At 45.8% G+C, this 20661-nt stretch overlaps 1 protein-coding gene across 6 annotated transcripts in view; it reads left to right on the plus strand.

Annotated features, from left to right (window-relative positions):
* Positions 1-20661, plus strand: part of CBFA2T3 (CBFA2/RUNX1 partner transcriptional co-repressor 3) — a 178020-nt gene that overhangs the window by 128457 nt on the left and 28902 nt on the right. For 5 of the 6 annotated variants that reach the window (XM_033940939.1, XM_033940940.1, XM_033940938.1 and 2 more), the window contains 5 exons: positions 4885-5126; positions 8400-8489; positions 12858-13039; positions 13254-13504; positions 20308-20393. In XM_033940939.1, the coding sequence (XP_033796830.1) occupies positions 4885-5126; positions 8400-8489; positions 12858-13039; positions 13254-13504; positions 20308-20393 (851 nt within the window). Of the gene's footprint in view, positions 1-449; positions 583-4884; positions 5127-8399; positions 8490-12857; positions 13040-13253; positions 13505-20307; positions 20394-20661 lie in introns of those variants that run through there. The other variant, XM_033940941.1, reaches the window with a different exon arrangement.

Below are 20661 nucleotides of genomic sequence, written 5' to 3' on the forward strand. Positions count from 1 at the left end.
TGTCCACTATTACCCCCAAGTCCTTTTCTAGGGTACTTTCACCCATGACCAGCCCTCCCATCGTATAACTGAACTTCGGGTTTCTGTTTCCTACATGCATTTCTCTACATTAAACTTCATCTGCCATCTCGTTGCCCACTCTTCTAGTTTGTTCAGGTCCCTTTGTAAGTCTTTACAGTCCTCTTTAGCAGCCACTGCAGACTGGGCTGAATATTTCAATGTATTATCCACAATGCCTGGAGCTTGAAAGGGGTCTATGGCACACGTATAACTTTAATGTCATTAAATCAGTGTTGATTTCATTTTTGTTTCTCACTGCAGGATAGGGAACGAAGGGGCTGGAGGGCAGGGAGCAGGGGACGATGTGGAGTGTGTGCGGCCTTTTCAGCCTGGGCATGTATGGAGTTTAACTTAGTAACGCACCTGTCACTGGAATAAAAGCAGTTGTAGCTGGGAGTTATTTTTGACCTCTCTGTGGAGCACTTGCTGTGATCATCCCATCTTAGAGCGAGAGAGATCCTGAGAAAACACAGGAGACAGAGTTGCCGATCCTCGTTGAGGTAGAACAACGCTCTGAGCAAGGTTAGTAGTTACGCTGTTCAGGGCAGTAGAGGACACCGTGCCTCCACCCTCAGGAAACTCTCGAGCTGGGTCAATCTGTCTGTCTGTCTTTCTACGCAGCAGTACGGTATCTGCTGGATTGGAAGGATGCTGTCTTTTCCACTAGATTTCTAGGTCCGGAAACTATCCAGGGCAAGAGGAATTACAAACTTAGAGCAGAAAGGAATTGTTCAAGGGTGGAGCTTCCTTCTGCATATGGTGGCAGATAGGTTGGAGGGGGCTGGGAAGGGAAGCAGATGACAGAGATCTGGGTGAATTGTTATCCTTCGGTCAGTAGCCTCTTCCGCTTTTTCTATTTCCCTCTACAACAGGGGAAGGGAAAAGTGTACGGAGTACGGGGGTCTCTCCCTGCTGGCCAAGTAAGAGGGAGAGAACTGCATTTTCACACCTCTTGTGGGCAAAAATGTTCAGATTACCGGATTTTTCCCCACTTACATGTGTCGAAGCAGCAAAGTGACTAATCACTGTTCTATAAGGCGAGTGTGAGTAGCGTAATACATGCATGCAAGGGAGCACTCTCATGGGCAGAGCATGGGGGCAGGAGTGTGGCTGTCACTTACACGCACAGCTTAGGGATACTGTCAATTACGCCCTCCCTTGCTGGTCTAACTGCAAGTAAAGGAATGTGAGGTCCACACCTCGAATACTGGGTGAATATCTCAAAAAAGATAAAGCAGAATTAGAAAAGGTACAGAGAAGGGCGATAAAAGGGATGGGACAACTTCTCTATGAGGAAAGGCTGAAGCGGCTTGGAAAAGAGATAGAAAGGGTAAATGTTACCGTGTAACCTGTTCTGAGCTGAATCGCTTGTTTACTCTTTCCAAAAATACTAGGACTAGGGGGTATGTGATGAAACTGCCAAGTAGGAGATTTAAAACAAACTGGAGAAAATATTTCTTCACACAATTTGTAATTAAACTCTGGAATTTGTTGCCGGAGAATGTGGTGAAAGCAGTTAGCTTTGCAGGGTTTATAAGAACCTAAGAATTGCCGCTGCTGGGTCAGACCAGTGGTCCATCGTGCCCAGCTGTCCACTCACGCGGCGGCCCTCCGGTCTAAGACCAGCGCCCTAACTGAGACTAGCCTACCTGCGTACGTTCTGGTTCAGCAGGAACTTGTCCAACTTTGTCTTGAATCCCTGGAGGGTGTTTTCCCCTATAACAGCCTCCGGGAGAGCGTTCCAGTTTTCCACCACTCTCTGGGTGAAGAAGAACTTCCTTACGTTTGTACGGAATCTATCCCCTTTTAACTTTAGAGAGTGTCCTCTCGTTCTCCCTACCTTGGAGAGGCTGAACAACCTGTCCTTATCTACTAAGACTATCCCCTTCAGTACCTTGAATGTTTTGATCATGTCCCCTCTCAATCTCCTCTGTGCGAGGGAGAAGAGGCCCAGTTTCTCTAATCTTACGCTGTACGGAAGCTCCTCCAATCCCTTAACTATTTTAGTTGCTCTTCTCTGGACCCTCTCGAGTAGTACCGTGTCCTTCTTCATGTACGGAGACCAGTACTGGACGCAGTACTCCAGGTGAAAGCGCACCATGGCCCGGTACAGCAGCATGATAACCTTCTCTGATCTGTTCGAGATCCCCTTCTTTATCATTCCTAGCATTCTGTTCGCCCTTTTCACCGCCGCCACACATTGCGTGGACAGCTTCATCGACTTGTCGATCAGAACTCCCAAGTCCCTTTCCTGGAAGGTCTCTCCAAGTACCGCCCTGGACATCCTGTATTCTTGCAGGAGATGTTTGTTGCCGACATGCATCACTTTATACTTTTCCATGTTGAACTTCATCTGCCATGTCGATGCCCATTCCTCGAGCCTGATTATGTCACGTTGCAGATCTTCGCAATCCCCCTGTGTCTTCATAATTTCCTACAAGAGAAGTCCATAGGCCATTCTTGAGACGGCTTGGAGAAATCCACTGCTTATTCCTAGGATAAGCAGCATAAAATCTGTTTTACTACTTGGGGGTCTAGTAGAATCGCCCCCATGGAGTGCCAGTTCTGTTCTCTCATTTTGTTTGGATATATGTTGGGTGCGTTGGGGCTGGTGGTTTTCAGGACTATGTGCTAGGATGTAGCATAGATGGGTGAGATGTGAAGGATCAGTTGTTGTCTATCTATTGCCTGCACATGGTTTGGACCAGGCTGGAATCAGGGATCTCCCACAGCACGCAGGACAGAGCATGTGTCTGTCATAATTGGATTGTAAGTTCTTCTTCTGCAGGATATGCGGAATATAAATCAAGTAAGCAAGCAGGCTGTATTTAGGAAACACCTGAAAACATACCTGTCCTTGAATTCCCTAGGTAACGAATCTGTACAATTGCTCCCATCACAATCTCTCCCCTAAATCTGATCCCGTAAACTCTTAGCCACTAATCTCCAACTATGTATGTTCCACTCAATTTGTAGCATCTTTCTAATCATTGTAAACGGCATAGAACTGCTTCCACCAAAAACACTTTGCCGTCTTCGTACAATCCATTATCCTTTCCAGATTGGACTATTGCAATTCCATTTACCTAAGCGTAACAAAGAAAAGCCTTCACAGACTCCAACTAATACAGAACACCGCGGCCAAACTTATCTTCTCAAAAAGTAAGTTTGATCATGTCTCACCGCTCCTATCCAAACTCCACTGGCTTCCCGTTATTTCCAGGGTCCACTTTAAATGTGCCTGTCTAACCTTCAAGATCCTCCATGGTATCCTCCCTCCTCTTATCCCTCTATCCTGGAACTCCTCAAATCCAACCTCCACTAGATCCACGCAAAAATTAAAACTATCCTACCCCTCCTTAAAAGGCATCTCCCTTGTTGGTAAACTTGGCTCTTCCCTCCCTTTCAGAATCGCTCAGCTCTGGAACAGTCTCCCTTCCCCTCTCCGCAATTTGAGCCCACTTCTACCATTCCGTAAGCATCTGAAGACCTGGCTCTTCTCCAAAACGTAACCCCGTCCCGTTCCTGGCACTCTTACACCTAACCTCTCTCCTCTCTTACTTATATAATTCCACTGGAGTTCCGTTCTTCCCTAACCTTGTAAACCGTGTCGAGCTCCATCTGCGGAGATGATGCGGTATATAAATCCAAGATTTAGTTTAGTTTAGTTTAGTTTAGAACTTCACGGTCCTGCAGTATATAAACTGTTATTATTATTATCATTATTTATTTTGGGGATTTAGCCCACACCTTTCAGTACTCCGGTACAGGGAGGTACTTTTCTGCGCCCTGAGGCCTCACAATCTAATTTTGTATAGGGTTAAACGACTTGCCCAAGATGTGTGGGGGGGGGGGGGGGGGGGAGGGCTCGGAGGCCTGGACTCTCATTATGGGTTCAGGTTCCCTCTAAAACCTGCACTGCACCCGTTAAATGGCTGGTGGGGATGCCAGAGCCCTGCCAACGAAAGAAATACCACTCCCCTCCTCTTCACATTGTTAGCAAGGGACCTCCAGCCGTCAACGCTGGAACCCCTCCCACATGCTCAGTTTGCCCAAGAACCAAGCCTGCGCAGGGCGTTCCAGAGTTGGTGACTGGGAAGCTCCCGGTTGACTTCTGTGCTAATGCAGAGGCACCTCCTCCACTTTGATTTTAGAATGAAACCACCTCCCCTTCCTCTGTCTCTCTTCCCTGCAGCTAAATCTCCACCTTCTCTCAGCCACATTTAATACCTTTTCACAACATCAGTATCAGTTTATGTTGCTTCTTTCCTTTCCACAGTGATATGACGCTTCAATTTTCCACATGTAATCCCCACAGTCTGAGATGGTCCAGGTCCCTCTTTAACCTCTGTTTATCAAATGCTAGTAAAGGTCTGTATGTGAATGGGTTGGGGGTCTCCATATATGTCCTTGCTTCTCCTTCCCCTCCCCCAAACATAACCCCCTTTTACAAAACTGTAGCACAGCTTTTAGCGCTGGCGCTGGTGGAATTCTATGAGCGTTGGAGCTGTTACCGCGAAGGCCAGTGCTAAAAACCATGCTACATGGGGTTAAATTAACTTACTAGACTGAATGGAATGAAAGTTTGTGTGGAGGTAGAGATTGTGGAACTTTACTAGAGTTAAAAGTGTGGGGAGTGATTGAGGGTGGGGGTGGGACAGGAGAAGGCACAGCGGAGCTTCCACTGTATAGAATGAATGCTACATTTGGGGAGTGATTAAGGGAGTTGGCCATTTTGAAAATAAATGCATGTTGGGGGCGGGGGGGGGGATTTGAACCAAGCTATGTAGAATATTATAGTTCTGCCTTGTGTCCTTCTTACAGTAATGAATGGAAGTAGCCACTCGCCAACAGCCATCAATGGAGCTCCTTCTACACCCAACGGCTTCAGCAACGGCCCTGCCTCCTCCTCCACGGCTTCACTGTGCAACCAGCAGCTGCCGCCAGCCTGCGGTGCCCGCCAGCTTAGCAAGCTGAAGCGTTTCCTCACCACTCTGCAGCAGTTCGGCAATGATATCTCACCAGAGATCGGGGAGCGCGTGCGCACACTGGTGCTAGGCCTTGTGGTGAGTCCTCAAATGGAATCTACATCTGGGAACCAAAGTCTAACACTGTCTCACCCCCTCCCCCACGCCATTATTCCAGAGCACAGCTTCGCCCACCGAGTAGTCCAGAGAGTGCAGAGCCACCCCCAGCTTGAATAGAGACTCCTCCACCCCTTCTATAGCACTGAGATAAACGCGTCCTGCTTACGCATCTGTGACCCCAAGTATCAAGCCATTAGCATAAGTGGTGCTAGAGTAAGTACCGGGTGTGGCAGCGCTGGGGCTGGATCCTTGCTCTGGTTTGTCTGTTAACATCACGCTATATGTGCCATTCCTTCCTTTGGGGTTATGTCACTAAACGGCGCCATGAAATAGCTTTGCACTCGAACACAGGTCTTTCCCATAGACCACGCCTATTTCTAGAACGGCCATCAAAAAGGGCTTTTTTTTTTTCAATTTCTTTCATTATTGGCCATGCACTAATGTCAGTATTAGCAAACGGCTATTAATAAAAAACTCCCAAGGTGCACTTAGGCCCGGATTCTCTAAACAGCGGCAGCTTATTAGATACTAGTAAGCGTTCCTACTCATTTAAAAGATGCCATTGAAATGATGTTTTTAACTGAGTTTCAAGGTGCCTCCGGGCACCAGAATCGCATCTCCGTAGGCAATTTAAACCATCTAATGCCACTGTAGGCGTGGCTAAAGCCAGAAATGGCATTAGGCAGCCTAAAGCGCCAATGGAGGCGCAATTCACATCATAGGTAGGCACCAGAAATGTACATTTCCGGTGCCTACCTTTGCTGGAGGCATGATTCTGTATTCAGCGCCGTTGCATGATTGATACATGATCGGCGGACGCTTTTAAGGCGGTCCCCGACAACGGCGCTGGTTACAGAATTTGCTTGACTTCTTTGAAGGTATAAATAAACATGTGGATAAAGGTGATCCGGTTGATATAGTGTATCTAGATTTTCGGAAAACTTTTGATAAAGTTCCTCACGAGAAGCTCCTGAGAAAATTAAACTGTCATGGGATAGGTGGCAAAGTTCAGTTGTGGACTAGGAATTGGTTATCAGATAGAAAACAGAGTGTAGGGTTAAATGGTCATTTATCTCAATGGAGGAGAGTAAATAGTGGAGTGCCGCAGGGGTCTGTACTGGGACTGGTGCTATTTAACTTATTTAGAAATGATCTGGAAATTGGAACGACGAGTGAGGTGATTAAATTTGCAGATGACACTAAACTGTTCAAAGTTGTTAAAATGCATGCGGATTGTGAAAAATTGCTGGCGGACCTTAGGAAATTGGAAGACTGGGCGTCCAAATGGCAGATGAAATTTAATGTGGACAAATGCAAAGTGATGCACATTGGGAAGAATAACCTGAATCAGGGTTACCAGATGCTAGGATCCAACTTGGGGTTAGCGCCCAAGAAAAGGAACTGGGTATCATTATAGACAATACGATGAAACCTTCTGCCCAATGTGCAGCGGCAGCCAAAAAAGCAAACAGGATGCTGGGAATTATTTAAAAAGGGATGGTTAACAAGACTAAGAATGTCATAATGCCCCTGTATCGCTCCATGGTGCAACCTCATTTGAAGTATTATGTTCAATTCTGGTCTCCTAATCTCAAGAAAGATATAGTGGCGCTAGAAAAGGTTCAAAGAAGAGCAACCAAGATGGTAAAGGGGATGGAGCTCCTCTCGTATGAGGAAAGACTAAAATGGTTAGGGTTCTACAGCTTGGAAAAGAGACGGCTGAGGGGAGATAGGATTGAAGTCTACAAAATCCTGAGTGGAGTAGAACGGGTACAAGTGGATCGATTTTTCACTCCGTCAAAAATGACAAAGACTAGGGGACACTCGATGAAGTTACAGGGAAATACTTTTAAAACTAATAGGAGGAAAATTTTTTTTCACTCAGAGAATAGTTAAAGCTCTGGAACGCATTGTCAGAGGTTGTGGTAAGAGCAGATAGTGTAGCTGGTTTTAAGAAAGGTTTGGGCAAGTTCCTGGAGAAAAAGGCCATAGTATTTTATTGAGAAAGACAAGAGGGAAGCCACTGCTTGCTCTGGATCGGTAGCATGGAATGTTGCTACTCCTTGAGTTTTGGCCAGGTACTAGTGACCTGGATTGGCCACCGTGAGGACGGGCTACTGGGCTTGATGGACAATTGGTGTGACCCAATAAGGCTATTCTTATGTTCTTATCCCTAACTGTCTCCTGTTTAGGAGGTGCTTAGGGCTCCCATGTTACAGACATGTTAACCAGTTAGCCCAGCGATGATTTCAATGTGTTAACTGATTAGCGCATCCATGTCCATTCTCCATCCCTGACATGCCCCCTCACCCCCCAAATTGTAAAAAAAAAATTACTGAGCAGTTAGCACACATAGATGGCAGAACTAATGCTGAACACTTTAGCACGTCCTGCGTGAGGCCCGCACTAGCATTTAATGCAGCTCATTCGAAAGGGCCCCTTTGAAACCTATTCTAGCCTGCTAAGCAGGAATGCTGTATGAGCAGTACATCACATTTCAAGGAAGGTGAGCTTTTCTAACCATTCTGATGAGGTATTTTGCTTCTAAAGTTTTTTGTTTTACAAAATAAACACTCATTCATGCAGAAATCTTTGGAAGTAAAATATATTGTCAAGTACTGCCCTGTTGTCCCTCCTTCAGCCACCAAAGGGGGGCACTGTTCCTTGGAGGCTTTCGTTTTGGTCTACAGACCTGCTCCTTTTATAAACGAAATTGCAGAAGGGTTGTCGGGTAAGATTTGCCTCTTTGCGGATGATTCCAAAATCTGCAATAGAGTAGACACCCAGGATGGTGTGAATAACATGAAGAAAGACCTGGCGAAGATTGAAGAATGGTCTGAAATTTGGCAGCTAAAATTTAATGCGAAGAAATGCAAGGTCATGCATTTGGGCTGCAAAAACACGAGGGAATGGTACAGTTTAGGGGTGAAGAACTTATCATCAACATGCAGGCCCAGGTTACTTGTCTCTGAAAGCATTCTGGGGCTTGTAGTCTTCTGATTCTTATTTGGGATAAGAGAACTCTGAGCCCTGGTAAATACTGGAATGAGAATTATCATGAAAGAAGGGGCCAAATGTTGGGCCCTAGGTCCAGTGCTTCTACAGGAGAGCTGGTTTTTAGCACTGTTCCCTAGGCAGGAGCAGGGGCAGAGACATGTTGAATGATGTTGAAGTGTTTGCTTCATGCTCTTCTCTATCTGGTTTCGTATCTCTGCTCCTTTTGACTCACGCCATCACACTTTGAACCTACAGAATTCTACATTGACCATTGAAGAGTTTCACTCCAAGCTTCAAGAAGCCACAAACTTCCCTCTCCGGCCGTTCGTCATCCCTTTCCTCAAGGTAGGTCTCCTCTGTGGATCTGGATTGGTGTAATGTAATGTAATGTAATTTATTTCTTATATACCGCTACATCCGTTAGGTTCTAAGCGGTTTACAGAAAATATACATTAAGATTAGAAATAAGAAAGGTACTTGAAAAATTCCCTTACTGTCCCGAAGGCTCACAATCTAACTAAAGTACCTGGAGGGTAATAGAGAAGTGAAAAGTAGAGTTAGAGGAAAAATAAAAATAAAATAAACATTTTAACAAGACAGCATTGATCTAAATACTTTGGAAGGTAGAAGAGAGGAGAGAAAGGAATAGAAGCAGAAGGGGGAGCCGTTGAACAGCGAATGCTTTAAGTCAGCATCGGGAAACCCTTGCCATGCCTTTCCGGTAATATCTAATTATTGTGGGGTTCTGTACGGGGACAGAACATATGTATATGTAACATAAGCTACTCAAGGATAATAACAAGTGTCCAATTATTTCCAAAATAGAATATACCTGAGAACATTTTAAAGATGGTAAGAACATAAGAATAGGCAAACAAGGAAAAACCCAAGGGTTCCACAGTAAAAGGGTAGAACCAAGAAACACCAAAGCAACTGTAGAAGGGATGTTCCTGATGCATGTAACACAAAGCCTGGGATGGACCCCACAGGGTTGAGACTGAGCTCTGGAGCTAGAGATTATCCACCTTGGTTTAACTCTTTGCACCTCTGAAGTAGGCAGTCTAGCCGAAACATGGACCGTGTTGGGTCCATCCCATCTTATACACGTGGATTCTGCTTGTGAATGTTAGATTGCTACAACTGATTGACTCAATAAGAACAGCCATACTGGGTCAGACCAACTGCCAATGAAGCCCAGTAGCCTTTTTCCAGCAGTGGCCAACCCAGGTCCCAAGTGCCTGGCAAAAACCCAAATAGTCGCCACATTCCATGCTACTGATCCCAGGGCAAGCAGTGGCTCCCCCCATGGTTTCCACAAGACCACCTCTAAATCCAGGTCTCATTTTCCAATTAACACACTTTAGTGCAAGAATTAACACGTATATAATGCAGTCGCTTTTTAAGGGAGGGCAGCATTTCCTATGCATATCCCGCAGTAAAATGTCAATGAGTGCACAGAACCGATGCACGGAGCCTCTTAGTGCCTCCTATTTAAGAGGCAGTAACCATGCATTAGCTCCACTGGCATAGTGAGGGTGATGGACCACTCCAGGTGCCACCTAAGTGGGGATACCAGCACCTCTCTTCTCCCCCCTTCCCCCCATGCACCCTTCCTCATTTTGTGTTGCAAAGACCATCAAGAGAAACTAGAAACTTCTACTTATTTGCTTATCCAAAAATTAATGGGTGTAGATAGGACCCTGGCATTTCAAGCTGGTAGGTAACAATCATGGTTAGGTAAATGTATTCAGCAAGCTATGTTATCAGAAATTAATTAAGACCACTTTGTTCGATAAGTTTATTACTTAGTGAGTTTGATTATTGAAATTCTATTTTACAAATATTTGTAGTTTTTATTGTATTATTGTATTTCGCTGATTGTCCAGCTCTTTTTAGTGTAAATAATAATAATAATAACTTTATTTTTGTATACCGCCATACCCAGAAGAGTTCTAGGCGGTTCACATTAGTTAAACAGAGCTACAAGTGGTTACATACCAAGCTATTTCTGGGTAAGAATCCAAAGCTCTGCCCCGGTACTGTTCTTGGGTTCCAACTACTGAAGGCTCCGTCAAAGCTCACTCAAGTCCATCTACACCCTCCCAGCCATTGAAGCTCTCCCCAGCCCATCCTCCACCAAATAGCCATATACAGACACATACCGTGCAAGTCTGCCCAGTACTGGCCTTAGTTCTTCAATATTTACCATTATTTTCTGATTCTAGATCCTCTGTGTTCATCCCATGCATTTTTGAACTCCGTCACCATTTTCCTCTCCACCACCTCTCTTGGGAGCGCATTCCAGGCATCCACCACCCTCTCTGTAAAGAAGAATTTCCTTACATTATTCTTGAATTTACCACTCCTCAACCTCAAATTATGTCCTCCGGTTTTACCATTTTCCTTTCTCTGGAAAAGATTTTGTTCCACGTTAATACCCTTCAAGTATTTGAACGTCTGAATCATATCCCCTCTGTCCCTCCTTTCCTCTAAGATATACATATTCAGGGCTTCCAGTCTCTCCTCATACGTCTTTTGACGCAAACCTATCATTTTTGTCGCCCCCTCCTCTGGACTGCTTCAAGCCTTTTTGTGTCCTTTGCTAGATACGATTTCTTTAGATTACTCCTGAGCCTTTCACCTCTTAATTTCATCCTATGCCCTCTCATTCCAGAGTTTTCTTTCATTTGCAAAAGACTCACCTCCTGTACATTAACGCCACAGAGATATTTAAACATCTCTATCATATCCCCTCTCTCCCGTCTTTCTTCCAGAGTATACATATTAAGTTCTCTAAGTCTGTCCCCATACGATGTATGACAAAGACCACTAACCAATTTTGTAGCAACCCTCTGGACCGACTCCATCCTATTTATATCTTTTTGAAGGTGGGGTCTCCAAAATTGCACACAGTATTCCAAATGGGGCCTCACCAGAGATTTATGCAATGGCATTATCACCTCCCTTTTCCTACTGGCCTTTTCTCTCCTTATGCACCCAAGTATCTTCTTGGGTTTGACCGTCACCTTTTCAACCTGTTTTGCCACCCTGAGATCAGTCTTATGATGGTGAAAATTCTCTCTGACTGCTCTGGACTTACCTGTCAGGAGCCCTTTATGCCACTTGTGCCCTCTCCTCTGGCAGGTATTCAGTTGGGAAAAGAAAGTGGAAGTTATATTTCCTGCCCAGAACCTGGACTGTTCTATAAGTGACCTGCAAAGACAGCAGGAGACGGCTTCAGGGCTTGTCTCCACTGTACAGTTCTGTGTGCGGTAAGGTTATGTGTTGTGCGGGCCTAGCTTTTGGTGTCTCTTTGGGCTGCCTTCCCTCTCGACTGAAGTGCAGTATCTCATCTCACGGATTCTTTGAAAGAAGGCCAGCAGCAGTTTTCCCATTTCTGTTATGCCTTGGCCTCCTGATTCCAGCTGTTTCCACATAGCAGTCCAGATGTTTTCCATTAGGGCTGAAGGCAAGAAGGCCTGCTTGGGCTCATTTTCGGAAATGTGAAGCTGCCTGCAGCGTCTGAGCTGCAGGATGGATCTCTCGCTCTGGCAATTGAGCCCCACTTGCTGGCCTTTGCTTCCCCTCTCTCGCTGTCTCCTCAGCAGCTCTTCCTTGGATTTAAGAGGGGGATTCCCAGGAAGCCCCCTCCTCACTTCAGGACTTGCTAGGCAGATTGGATGAGCCAGCTATCACTACTAGTACTATTATTTCAATAGAGCTACCAGACACAAGCTGTATATTAAACACACAAGAGATGGTCCCTGCTGAAAAGAATTTACAATCTAATTATGAAAATAGTAAATCAATATATTGATGAGCCAGCTATGTGCCGTTATTTATTCTGCCTCAGTGATACTGGGGGAGGGGGGAGGTTCTTACCCGCATGTGATCTGGCGGTACATAAGATGTTAAAAATATCAACACATGTATATATACATAGATCTGTGTCATTGTGCATTAGAAATGTGCCTCACAATATCAGCACCTCAGTGTTTAACCCTGGGGACTTTTACGGGTTGGTTTTCAAAGCAATTTAAAAGGCCACAAACAGCTCTTGGCAATTTAAAACACTTGCTGGGGCTACCCAGTCGTATTCATTGACAGGTAACTCAGTAGGGCTGCTGAAAATGATGGTTACTGCCTAAATCGGAACTGGCCATTTTTGGGGCATTCTGAGGGCGGAGTTGGCATTCGACACTTGTCTGGATAAGTTAACCACGTAAACAAGAGATTGTGTGTGAATTCAAGAGGGCCTGGGATCTCTCAGAGAGTGAAAGAGATAATGGTTAGTGCGGATGGGCCATTTGGCCTTAATCTGCCATCATGTTTCTATGTTAAATCACAGCTCTGTCTTTATACAGTTAAGTGCGAAATATTATGCTTAACTGCATTCGTTTTAACTGGTCGCATATGCCTGGATATTCAAAACCTGTACCCAGCATTTAATATCCAGGGATAAAGCCACCGCTAGCCACTGCCATTAGCTGAACATCTGCCCCTACTATCTAGTCTACCCTCAGATTGCTCTAGTGATGCTCACAAGGTTTCCTCACTCCTTTTTCTAACCGTCAGCATCTAAAGAGCCCAGCTGGGGGCTCCAGGGCATCCTATACAGGGTGCTGCTGTGGGCTCAGATAATGGTAATAACTGTGAGGGAGGAGGGGGCAGGCTTCCTCGTTTGTCTACTCTTTCCTCTGTTCCTGTTCTCAGGCTAATCTCCCCCTGCTCCAGCGGGAGCTCCTGCACTGTGCCCGCCTGGCGAAGCAGACGCCTGCGCAGTATCTGGCGCAGCACGAGCAGCTGCTGCTGGACGCCAACGCCGCCTCCCCCATCGACTCGTCAGAGCTCCTGATGGAGGGCAACGAGAACGGCAAACGGAGAACGCCTGACAGGTAGAGCTGAAAGCTGTTCTTGCAATGATCTAGCCCACAGCAGGGACTTGGCGCCTGTGCCAGAGACCTTCATGAGAGAATTGCTGGAAAGAGTTAGCAGGAAGTGGCAGAAGGGGACGGGCAAGGAGGGAGGTGAGGGGACAGGGGCAGAACAGGGCACTGAGCCAGTAATTGCATGATCCTAAAATCTCACTTTTCGACTGTCTTAAAACAGGACCAAAGAGAACGGGTTGGATCGAGACCCGCTACACCCTGAACACCTCAGCAAGCGGCCGTGCACCTTGAGTCCGGCCCAGCGCTACAGCCCCAGCGGCGGGCTGAACCATCAGCCCAATGGGCTTCCTCACCCTACGCCCCCTCTACCGCAGCATTACCGCCTGGAAGACATGGCAGTCGCGCACCACTTCCGGGACGCCTACCGGCATCCTGACCCCAGAGAGCTACGGGAACGACATCGCCAGGCTGGTGAGCACCGGTACAGTCAGCTCTAGCGTCAGAGCTACTGGATCTACCGTATATATTTTTTTCCTTGTAGAAGTTGCTAGATGGGGGTCTCACACTGCTTAACTTGGTCCCTCTGCGCTAGCATGGAAGCCGTCTCATAGCTGATGGTAGACAGAGAAGATCTCCTGTGGCTCCTTCGTCAGAATGTGTCACAGCACATAAATGCAGATAGGGCGCCCCACACAAGACTGGCAGCCAAACATGTATACTATCCCCCTCGTTCTGTACACTTGGGCCCAGATTCTGTTAAAAACGCCTAAGGATAGGCGCCTAGCTGGGTGCGCCTAGCTGATCTTGGCACCTAACTTAGGCCCTCTTTTACTAAGTCGCAATAGAGGTTTCTACCACAGCCCGGGACGATAAATGCTGTGGTGCTGCTCCTTAGAAACCTCTACCATAGTAAAAAGGGGGGTTAAGTATTTAAAAACCTTAATCGGCACCGACAACAATCTTAATTGGCTTAAATGAAAATGAATTGCTTTCTAGGTGCCTAACTTGATAGGTGCCTACCACTTTCAGCTGGGCACCTGGTCCAAGGCACCTACCAGAAAGTGGGTATGGTTAATAGAGGATTGTGGGCAGATCATGGGCGTGTTTTGCATGTAGGAGCCAGAATTTAGGCCACGAAAGCCTTGGAATAACCAGGGGGTGCCTAAGGTTTTGATGCCTACAGATGCCCGACTCGTGCTATGCTCTGTACGTAGGCACCATTTATAGAATTGGGGCCTTGTTGCCAGTGCCGTTGCAAGGGAGGTTGGCGCCCGGGGCAGTGGCACATGGTATTGCCACACCATACGCCACCCCCACTCTTCCCCACCACTTGGGCGCCTCTACATATCTCTTGAAATATTCGTTGGTGCCACCTGCTGCTGGCGCCGGCCTCAGCTCCCTTCTGATATCATGTCCTGGACCCGCGACTTGAAGGTGACGTCACAAGGGAGCCGAGGTCAGCGCCAGCTGCAAGTGGAAGATGCTGCTTGCACCAGTGAACATTTATAGAGGTACACCGGGGGGTGGAGAGGAGGAAAGATGCCGGAGCGCTCTGCGGAGATGGTGCCCAGGCAGTCCACCCTTGTTGCCTACATTTATCTACCAGGTGCAAATGTAAATTATTATAGAATACTAGCACTTAATGTGCGCATATATTAGAGACAGTGGTGTAGCGAGGGTGAGAAGTGCCCACTGCTTCCCTTCCCCCGTACCTCTGTAATGTTCCTGGCATGAGCAGCAACTCCAAGATGCTGTCACGCCAGCTTCGGCTCTTCCTCTGATGTCACCTCCTAAGCGCGGGTCCAGGAAGTGATGTCAAATGAAGAGCTGACGCTGGTGCAACACAGGTTGGGGATTGCTGCTCGCACCAGGAACGTTACAGAGGTTCGGGGGAAGGGAAGTGGCGCAGCAGTGGAGGGGCGGGGAAGGAGTGGAGGTGGGGGCGGAGAGGAGAATGGCTGCCTCTGCCCTCACCGAGATCACCCCCCTGCCCCCACTTACTATGCCACTGGTTACAGATTTAAGTTTCTTTATTTTTGATACCGTTTATCTTACAGGTTGCTAAACAGTTAACAATCAAATGTAGTTAAAAATTAAAATCATGTCTAAGCTACAAAGGAGGGAAGCATAGACGCACTGACGTACATGAGACGGGAGGGACCTGATTAAATACATTGTAATAGAAAAAAATAAAACGTAAAGGGAATTACATTTAGGGAGGGCGGGCTTGCTTCGAAAAAAGCGTTTTGATTTCCAAAAGGGTTCTGCAAAAATTAGGGATGATTTGTCAGGGGGGCCAGAAATGAAAGAGAAAAATTTTGAGTTTGATTTTAAATTTATCTAATGTGTTTTCTGATCGGAGATCGGCAGGGAGGGCATTCAATAAAGTAGGAGCTGAAACAGAAAAAATGGATTTGCAAGTAGTGTCATATCGGGGGAATAGTGAGCAGGTTTTGGTTACTTGATCGGAGAGCCCTACAGGATGCATATGTTAATGAAGAGTTTGTCAATGATAGCTAGTTGATGAGAGTTTGTAGTTTTGAAGACAAGAAGTCATATTTATAAGTGAGGCGGTGTGTGATAGGTAGCCAGTGTGCCTCGCGGTGGAGGGGAGTGAAATGGTCGTATTTTTTTGCATGGTAAAGAAGTTTAACAGCAGTGTTTTGTAATAGTTGAACTTGACGGGTTTCCCTCTGGGTTATAGCTTGGTTGAGACCATTACAGTAGTCAAATGTCGAAATGACAAGAGAATGAATCAGAATGTTGATAGAAGGGGAATCAAGGAGGGAGGAGATAGAACGGATAAGCCTTAGTTTGTGAAACATTTCTGTGTTATAACACTAATTTGTTGATGGAACGTAACGTCTCTGTCGAGGATAACACCAAGAAGTTTAACTTTGCTATGCATTTGAATGGGGGAGGAATCAATACTGATGGCAGCACATAGATGTTCACCTTTAGAGGCCGAGAATAGGACCCCTATAGTTTTAGAGATGTTGAAAGCGAGTCTATGTTGTTGTAGCCATGAACTGATTTTGTCAAGTTTGTAGTTAATCTCAATTATTTCTTCAGAGGATGAAGAATTTAGCGGGTGAAGTAATTGGATATCGTTGGCATATGAGAACACAGTAAAGCCTATGGATTGTACTAGGGTGAGCAAAGGAGTCAGGAAAATATTAAAAAGAAGAGGGGAGAGAATTGAGCCCTGAGGGACTCCAAAGGTTTGCGCGATTATGGAAAGTCCTCCTCTGACGCAACTTCCTGTTTCTGGTTACATCAGAGGAGGACGTTCCGGCAGCCGCAAGCGACTTCAAGGCTCTGGTGGCTTGTTAAGATGAAAATTAAAGTAAGCCAGCAAAGCCAAGGGGAGGAGGGAGCTGCTGGACCGTGACGGGAGAGAGGGGGCTGCTGGACCGGGTGAAGGGGATGGAGAGGAACAGATGCTATACACTGTAGTGGGGGCGGGGACGGGAACCGAGCTCGCGGTGATGGGACGGGGATGGAGCTCGTGGTGACAGGACGGAGACAAACTCACGGGGACGGGGTGGAGACAGGGACCAAGCTTGCAGTGAGAGAGCTTGCGGTGATGGGACGGGGATGGAGCTCGTGGTGATGGGACAGGGCGGAGCTCACAGGAACGGGGCGGACACAAATTTTTTCCCTTGTCGTTCTGTAGCTTATATGAGAAGCAAAAGGGTGTCTGTATAAAATAGGCATTTTGCTGACTTATGACTGTATGAAATAGCAGCCAGGACCAGTCCACATTTACCCAAATGATGCTCCCCGGAACACCTACAGACCATCTGTGCTCATGAGTGTCCGCAGAGTTTTATAGAAGGACTTTTCAAGTTTCAAGTTTCTTATAAATTTGATTAATCGCTTATTCAAAAATTCTAAGCGATGTACAAAATCAATAAAATTTGGGGGGAAAAACAACAGGAATGGAGAAACCAATGTGCTTCAAAAAAGTTATGAAATAGGATTCAATTGAGGCTCCTAGTCAGGCTTTCTAGTTATCAAAAGCGTCTTTAAACAGAAAGCTATTTAACTTGCTCTTAAATTTGTCTAGATTTTGTTCTTCCCTTAAATAAATAGGGAGGGGCTGTGACAGAGAAGATGAATTGCCACCGTGTATTAATGATTTTGAGTGAGGGAACTGTTCATGGATGTGGGTCTTGTTGAGGTGTATGGGATCAATGATTTATAAATAAAAGTGGGATTTTTGTAAAAAAGAGATTTGAGAGTTAACAGACTTAATTTATCTGTTATGCGGAGCCAATGCGCTTTCTTAAGGAGAGGTGTCACATGATCAAATGTCTTAGCTTTCGTTATAAGTTTAATTGAGGCATTTTGTATCATTTGTAAACATCTAATTTCATTTTGGGCTATTCCCTTCAATAGAGCATTACAATAGTCGATTTTTTCAAATTACCAAAGAACAAATTAAGGTGTTAAGTGACTTTGGACATAAGAATTTTGAAACTGAACGAATTTGACCTAGTCTGAAAAAAGTTGATTTAACAATACTACGAGTGTGGTCGTTTATAATCAAAAATAACCCCTAGAATCTTAATGCTACTGATTGACTTTAAAGTGGAACCCTTGATAGTGATTGGAAAATTTAGCTAATCTGTTAGCATCGAGCCATTGCTGAATCGGTTCGAGTTTCTTATTATTGGAGTCTAGAGAATGTCATCTGCCTAAGCAAATACATACGAACAACTGAAAAACCTTTATAAATACCCCATTGGGAATAATTCTATAAGTTTTAGCAACAAGAACACATGTAAATGGCAGTATTCAGGCTGATGATTCGATGGCATGCACTTTTCAGGTGAGCGTTCAGCTGGGTAGAGTTTAGGCAGAATGGGCAGGGCACACACTAACATGTAGATTATAGAATTTTAGTCTACTGTAATTAGGGTTACCAGATTTCTTCTCCACGAAAATAGGGAAATCTGGACACCCCCCTCCCATCCCCTTTCCCAAGCTCAGGGGCTGTGTCTTGAGGGGCCTCTGAGCATGCACGGATGTGACGCGATGACGTCACCTTGGAGGCCCTTCAGACATGGCCCCGAGCTCAGGCTTTGAAAATGCATCCGGGCACCTAAAAAAGAGAGAGGGCATCTCCAGGTTTTCCCAGACATCTGATAACCCTAACTATAATGTACAAGGAGGCTGTCTGTGTTCCAGGGAATTGTATAAACACTGACATGGCTTATAAAATGACTCCCTAATGAAAACCAGGAATATGGCATCTCCATCCCTCCCAGTTCAAGGGTAAGAGCAGGTCCCTGTCTGGCAACACAGAGCACAATAACACAATTTTCTGTCCAGCGTCAGAGAGGCAGTGACAGAGCAGGAATAAGAAGCCAGATAGCGTAACTCCTGTGAAGCTGACCTCTTCATAAACTCTTCCGATAGGGAGAAGGGACAGGAGAGACACCTAGATCCTGCTGCCTGCACCAGCTCAGCATTGCACCTGCCCTGGGTAGATTAACGCAGTCATTTGTATCGTATAACCAGCAGCTGCAGCTTGGACTCAGGGGAACTGCAACCGCCTGGAGTCTGCAAGTGAACTCCCGCGCAGCTGGGTCTGTCTGCCATGGGGAAGAGCACTGTAGCTGAAAAGGAGGCCCTAAGCGGAAGGACGCTGCCCGATGCAGCATTCAAATGCCATAAAATACCTTGTAATGGGGGAATTCGTTCCGACTGAGGGGGAGGGTAGAACTCAATGAGAGTAATTTCATCAATATCGCTTAAATGCAAAAACTGGCTTGTAAAAAATTAGGTGCTTGTTCCTACCTGTATGCAATCAACAAGTAGGCATTCTCGGGGGTGTAGCTGACAGGAACACCTGTATTTCCTAAAATATCCATCCCTACGATGCACCTTCTTCATAGCAGGAGTAAATTTGTATTATAGGAGCCTGTTTTATAAAAGATACATAGTCGCCTATATTGCCTTTATAAAAAATTGTCCAAAATTAGCACATGGAAAACTTCATTCAAAAAACATTATAGTACCAACAGTACTGCAGTGCGATAAGAACATAAGAATTGCTGTACAGGATTAATTCTTCAGTGGCTCTTAGGCACCCAAGTACACTGGGCCCTTGCACCTGCCCTTCCATGGCCCTGTCTCTGCCCTCCTATGTCCCCCCAGCTCCAGAAGTCCAAGTAGCACCTTCTACTTCCTTCTTCATTATTCACTGCAGCGGTTCCTACATGCTGCCCACAGCTGATCCAGAAGCCTTCCCTCTAATGCAAAATACCAGCATCAGAGGAATGGCTTCCGGGTCAGCTGCGGGCAGCGTGTAGGAACCACTGCCTGTGGCCTTTTGAAGACTGCAAGTTCACCTGCGCTGAATATTAAAGAAGGCAGGAGGAGGCAATACTTGGACGCCAGAAGCCGGACACAGAAGCAGAGCAGGCAGCATTCTGGGCCCCCCTGAACTCTCTGGGCCCGAGGCACATGCCTATGCTGCTTAACCGAGGAATAAGCAGTGGATTTCCCCAAGCCATCTCAAGAATGGCCTAAGGACTTCTCTTTTAGGAAATTATTTGTCTTTTTTAAACCCTGCTAAGCTAATGGTGAATTTAGTTAATAAAGTCTGCTTAATAAAAGACTCTCATATAGGACCCTCGGAAGTCTGTTATTGAGAAAGACAAGGGGGAAGCCTACTGCTTGCCCTGGATCAGTAGCATGGAATGTGGCTTGGGTTTTAGCCAGGTACTAGTGACCTGGATTGGCCACTTTGAGAACGGGCTTGATGGGCCATTGGTCTGACCCAATAAGGCTATTCTTATGTTCATATGTACAGCTCCTTACACTTTCCAATTACTCATTGGTGCAAAAGTTAATTTTATACTTTATAGAATTTTTAAAAACTTTTCTGAAAAACTTGACTGAATCATGTGTAACAATATTCCATAAAGCTGGAAAAACCCCACCTTGATAAAAGAGGCATAGAACAGATGCTTTGATGGCTGGATTTCATTTGAGTTATTCCCTAGAGATAATAAATAGAAATAAAACAAGACAAGGAAAAGAAAATAAGAGAATACCTTTTTTACTGGCCCAACATAATGCATTTTGAGATGAACTTTCAGAAATTTGTGATCTGAAGATCGGTTACCTTCGAAAGCTCCAATGAAAAGGTATCATCTTATTTTTTCTTTTATTCTACCACTTTACTGATGATTTCTCGATGCACTCCCCTTCAGTTGCATGAGGCCTTGTTGGTGATCTCAGATGCTATGATTATTTTGCAGCCATGCATGGTTCCCGGCCAGAGGAAGTCATTGACCACAGGCTGACTGACCGTGAGTGGGCAGAAGAGTGGAAGCACCTCAACAATGTGCGTAGGTACTTGTGGAGTCACCTGGCTGCAGCCATTGATACTCTGGGCTACGGTCAGAACAACGGGGGGTTACTCGATATCTTCATTAAAACAAGAGGACATGTGCTCCCCCCCCAATCACGCCCTGTTCTGGCCCCAGCCCCACAATGTGACATCATTGTGTCACATGTGTGCATGCTCAGAGGCCCTCCAGATGCGGCCCCGACCTCGGGGCTTTCCAAACCCAAACTGCCAGGTTTGGGGAATCCGTCCAAGCACCCAGTCA

The sequence above is a fragment of the Geotrypetes seraphini genome, chromosome 4 (genome assembly GCF_902459505.1).
Source record: "Geotrypetes seraphini chromosome 4, aGeoSer1.1, whole genome shotgun sequence".
Classification (NCBI taxonomy): Eukaryota; Metazoa; Chordata; class Amphibia; order Gymnophiona; family Dermophiidae; genus Geotrypetes; species Geotrypetes seraphini.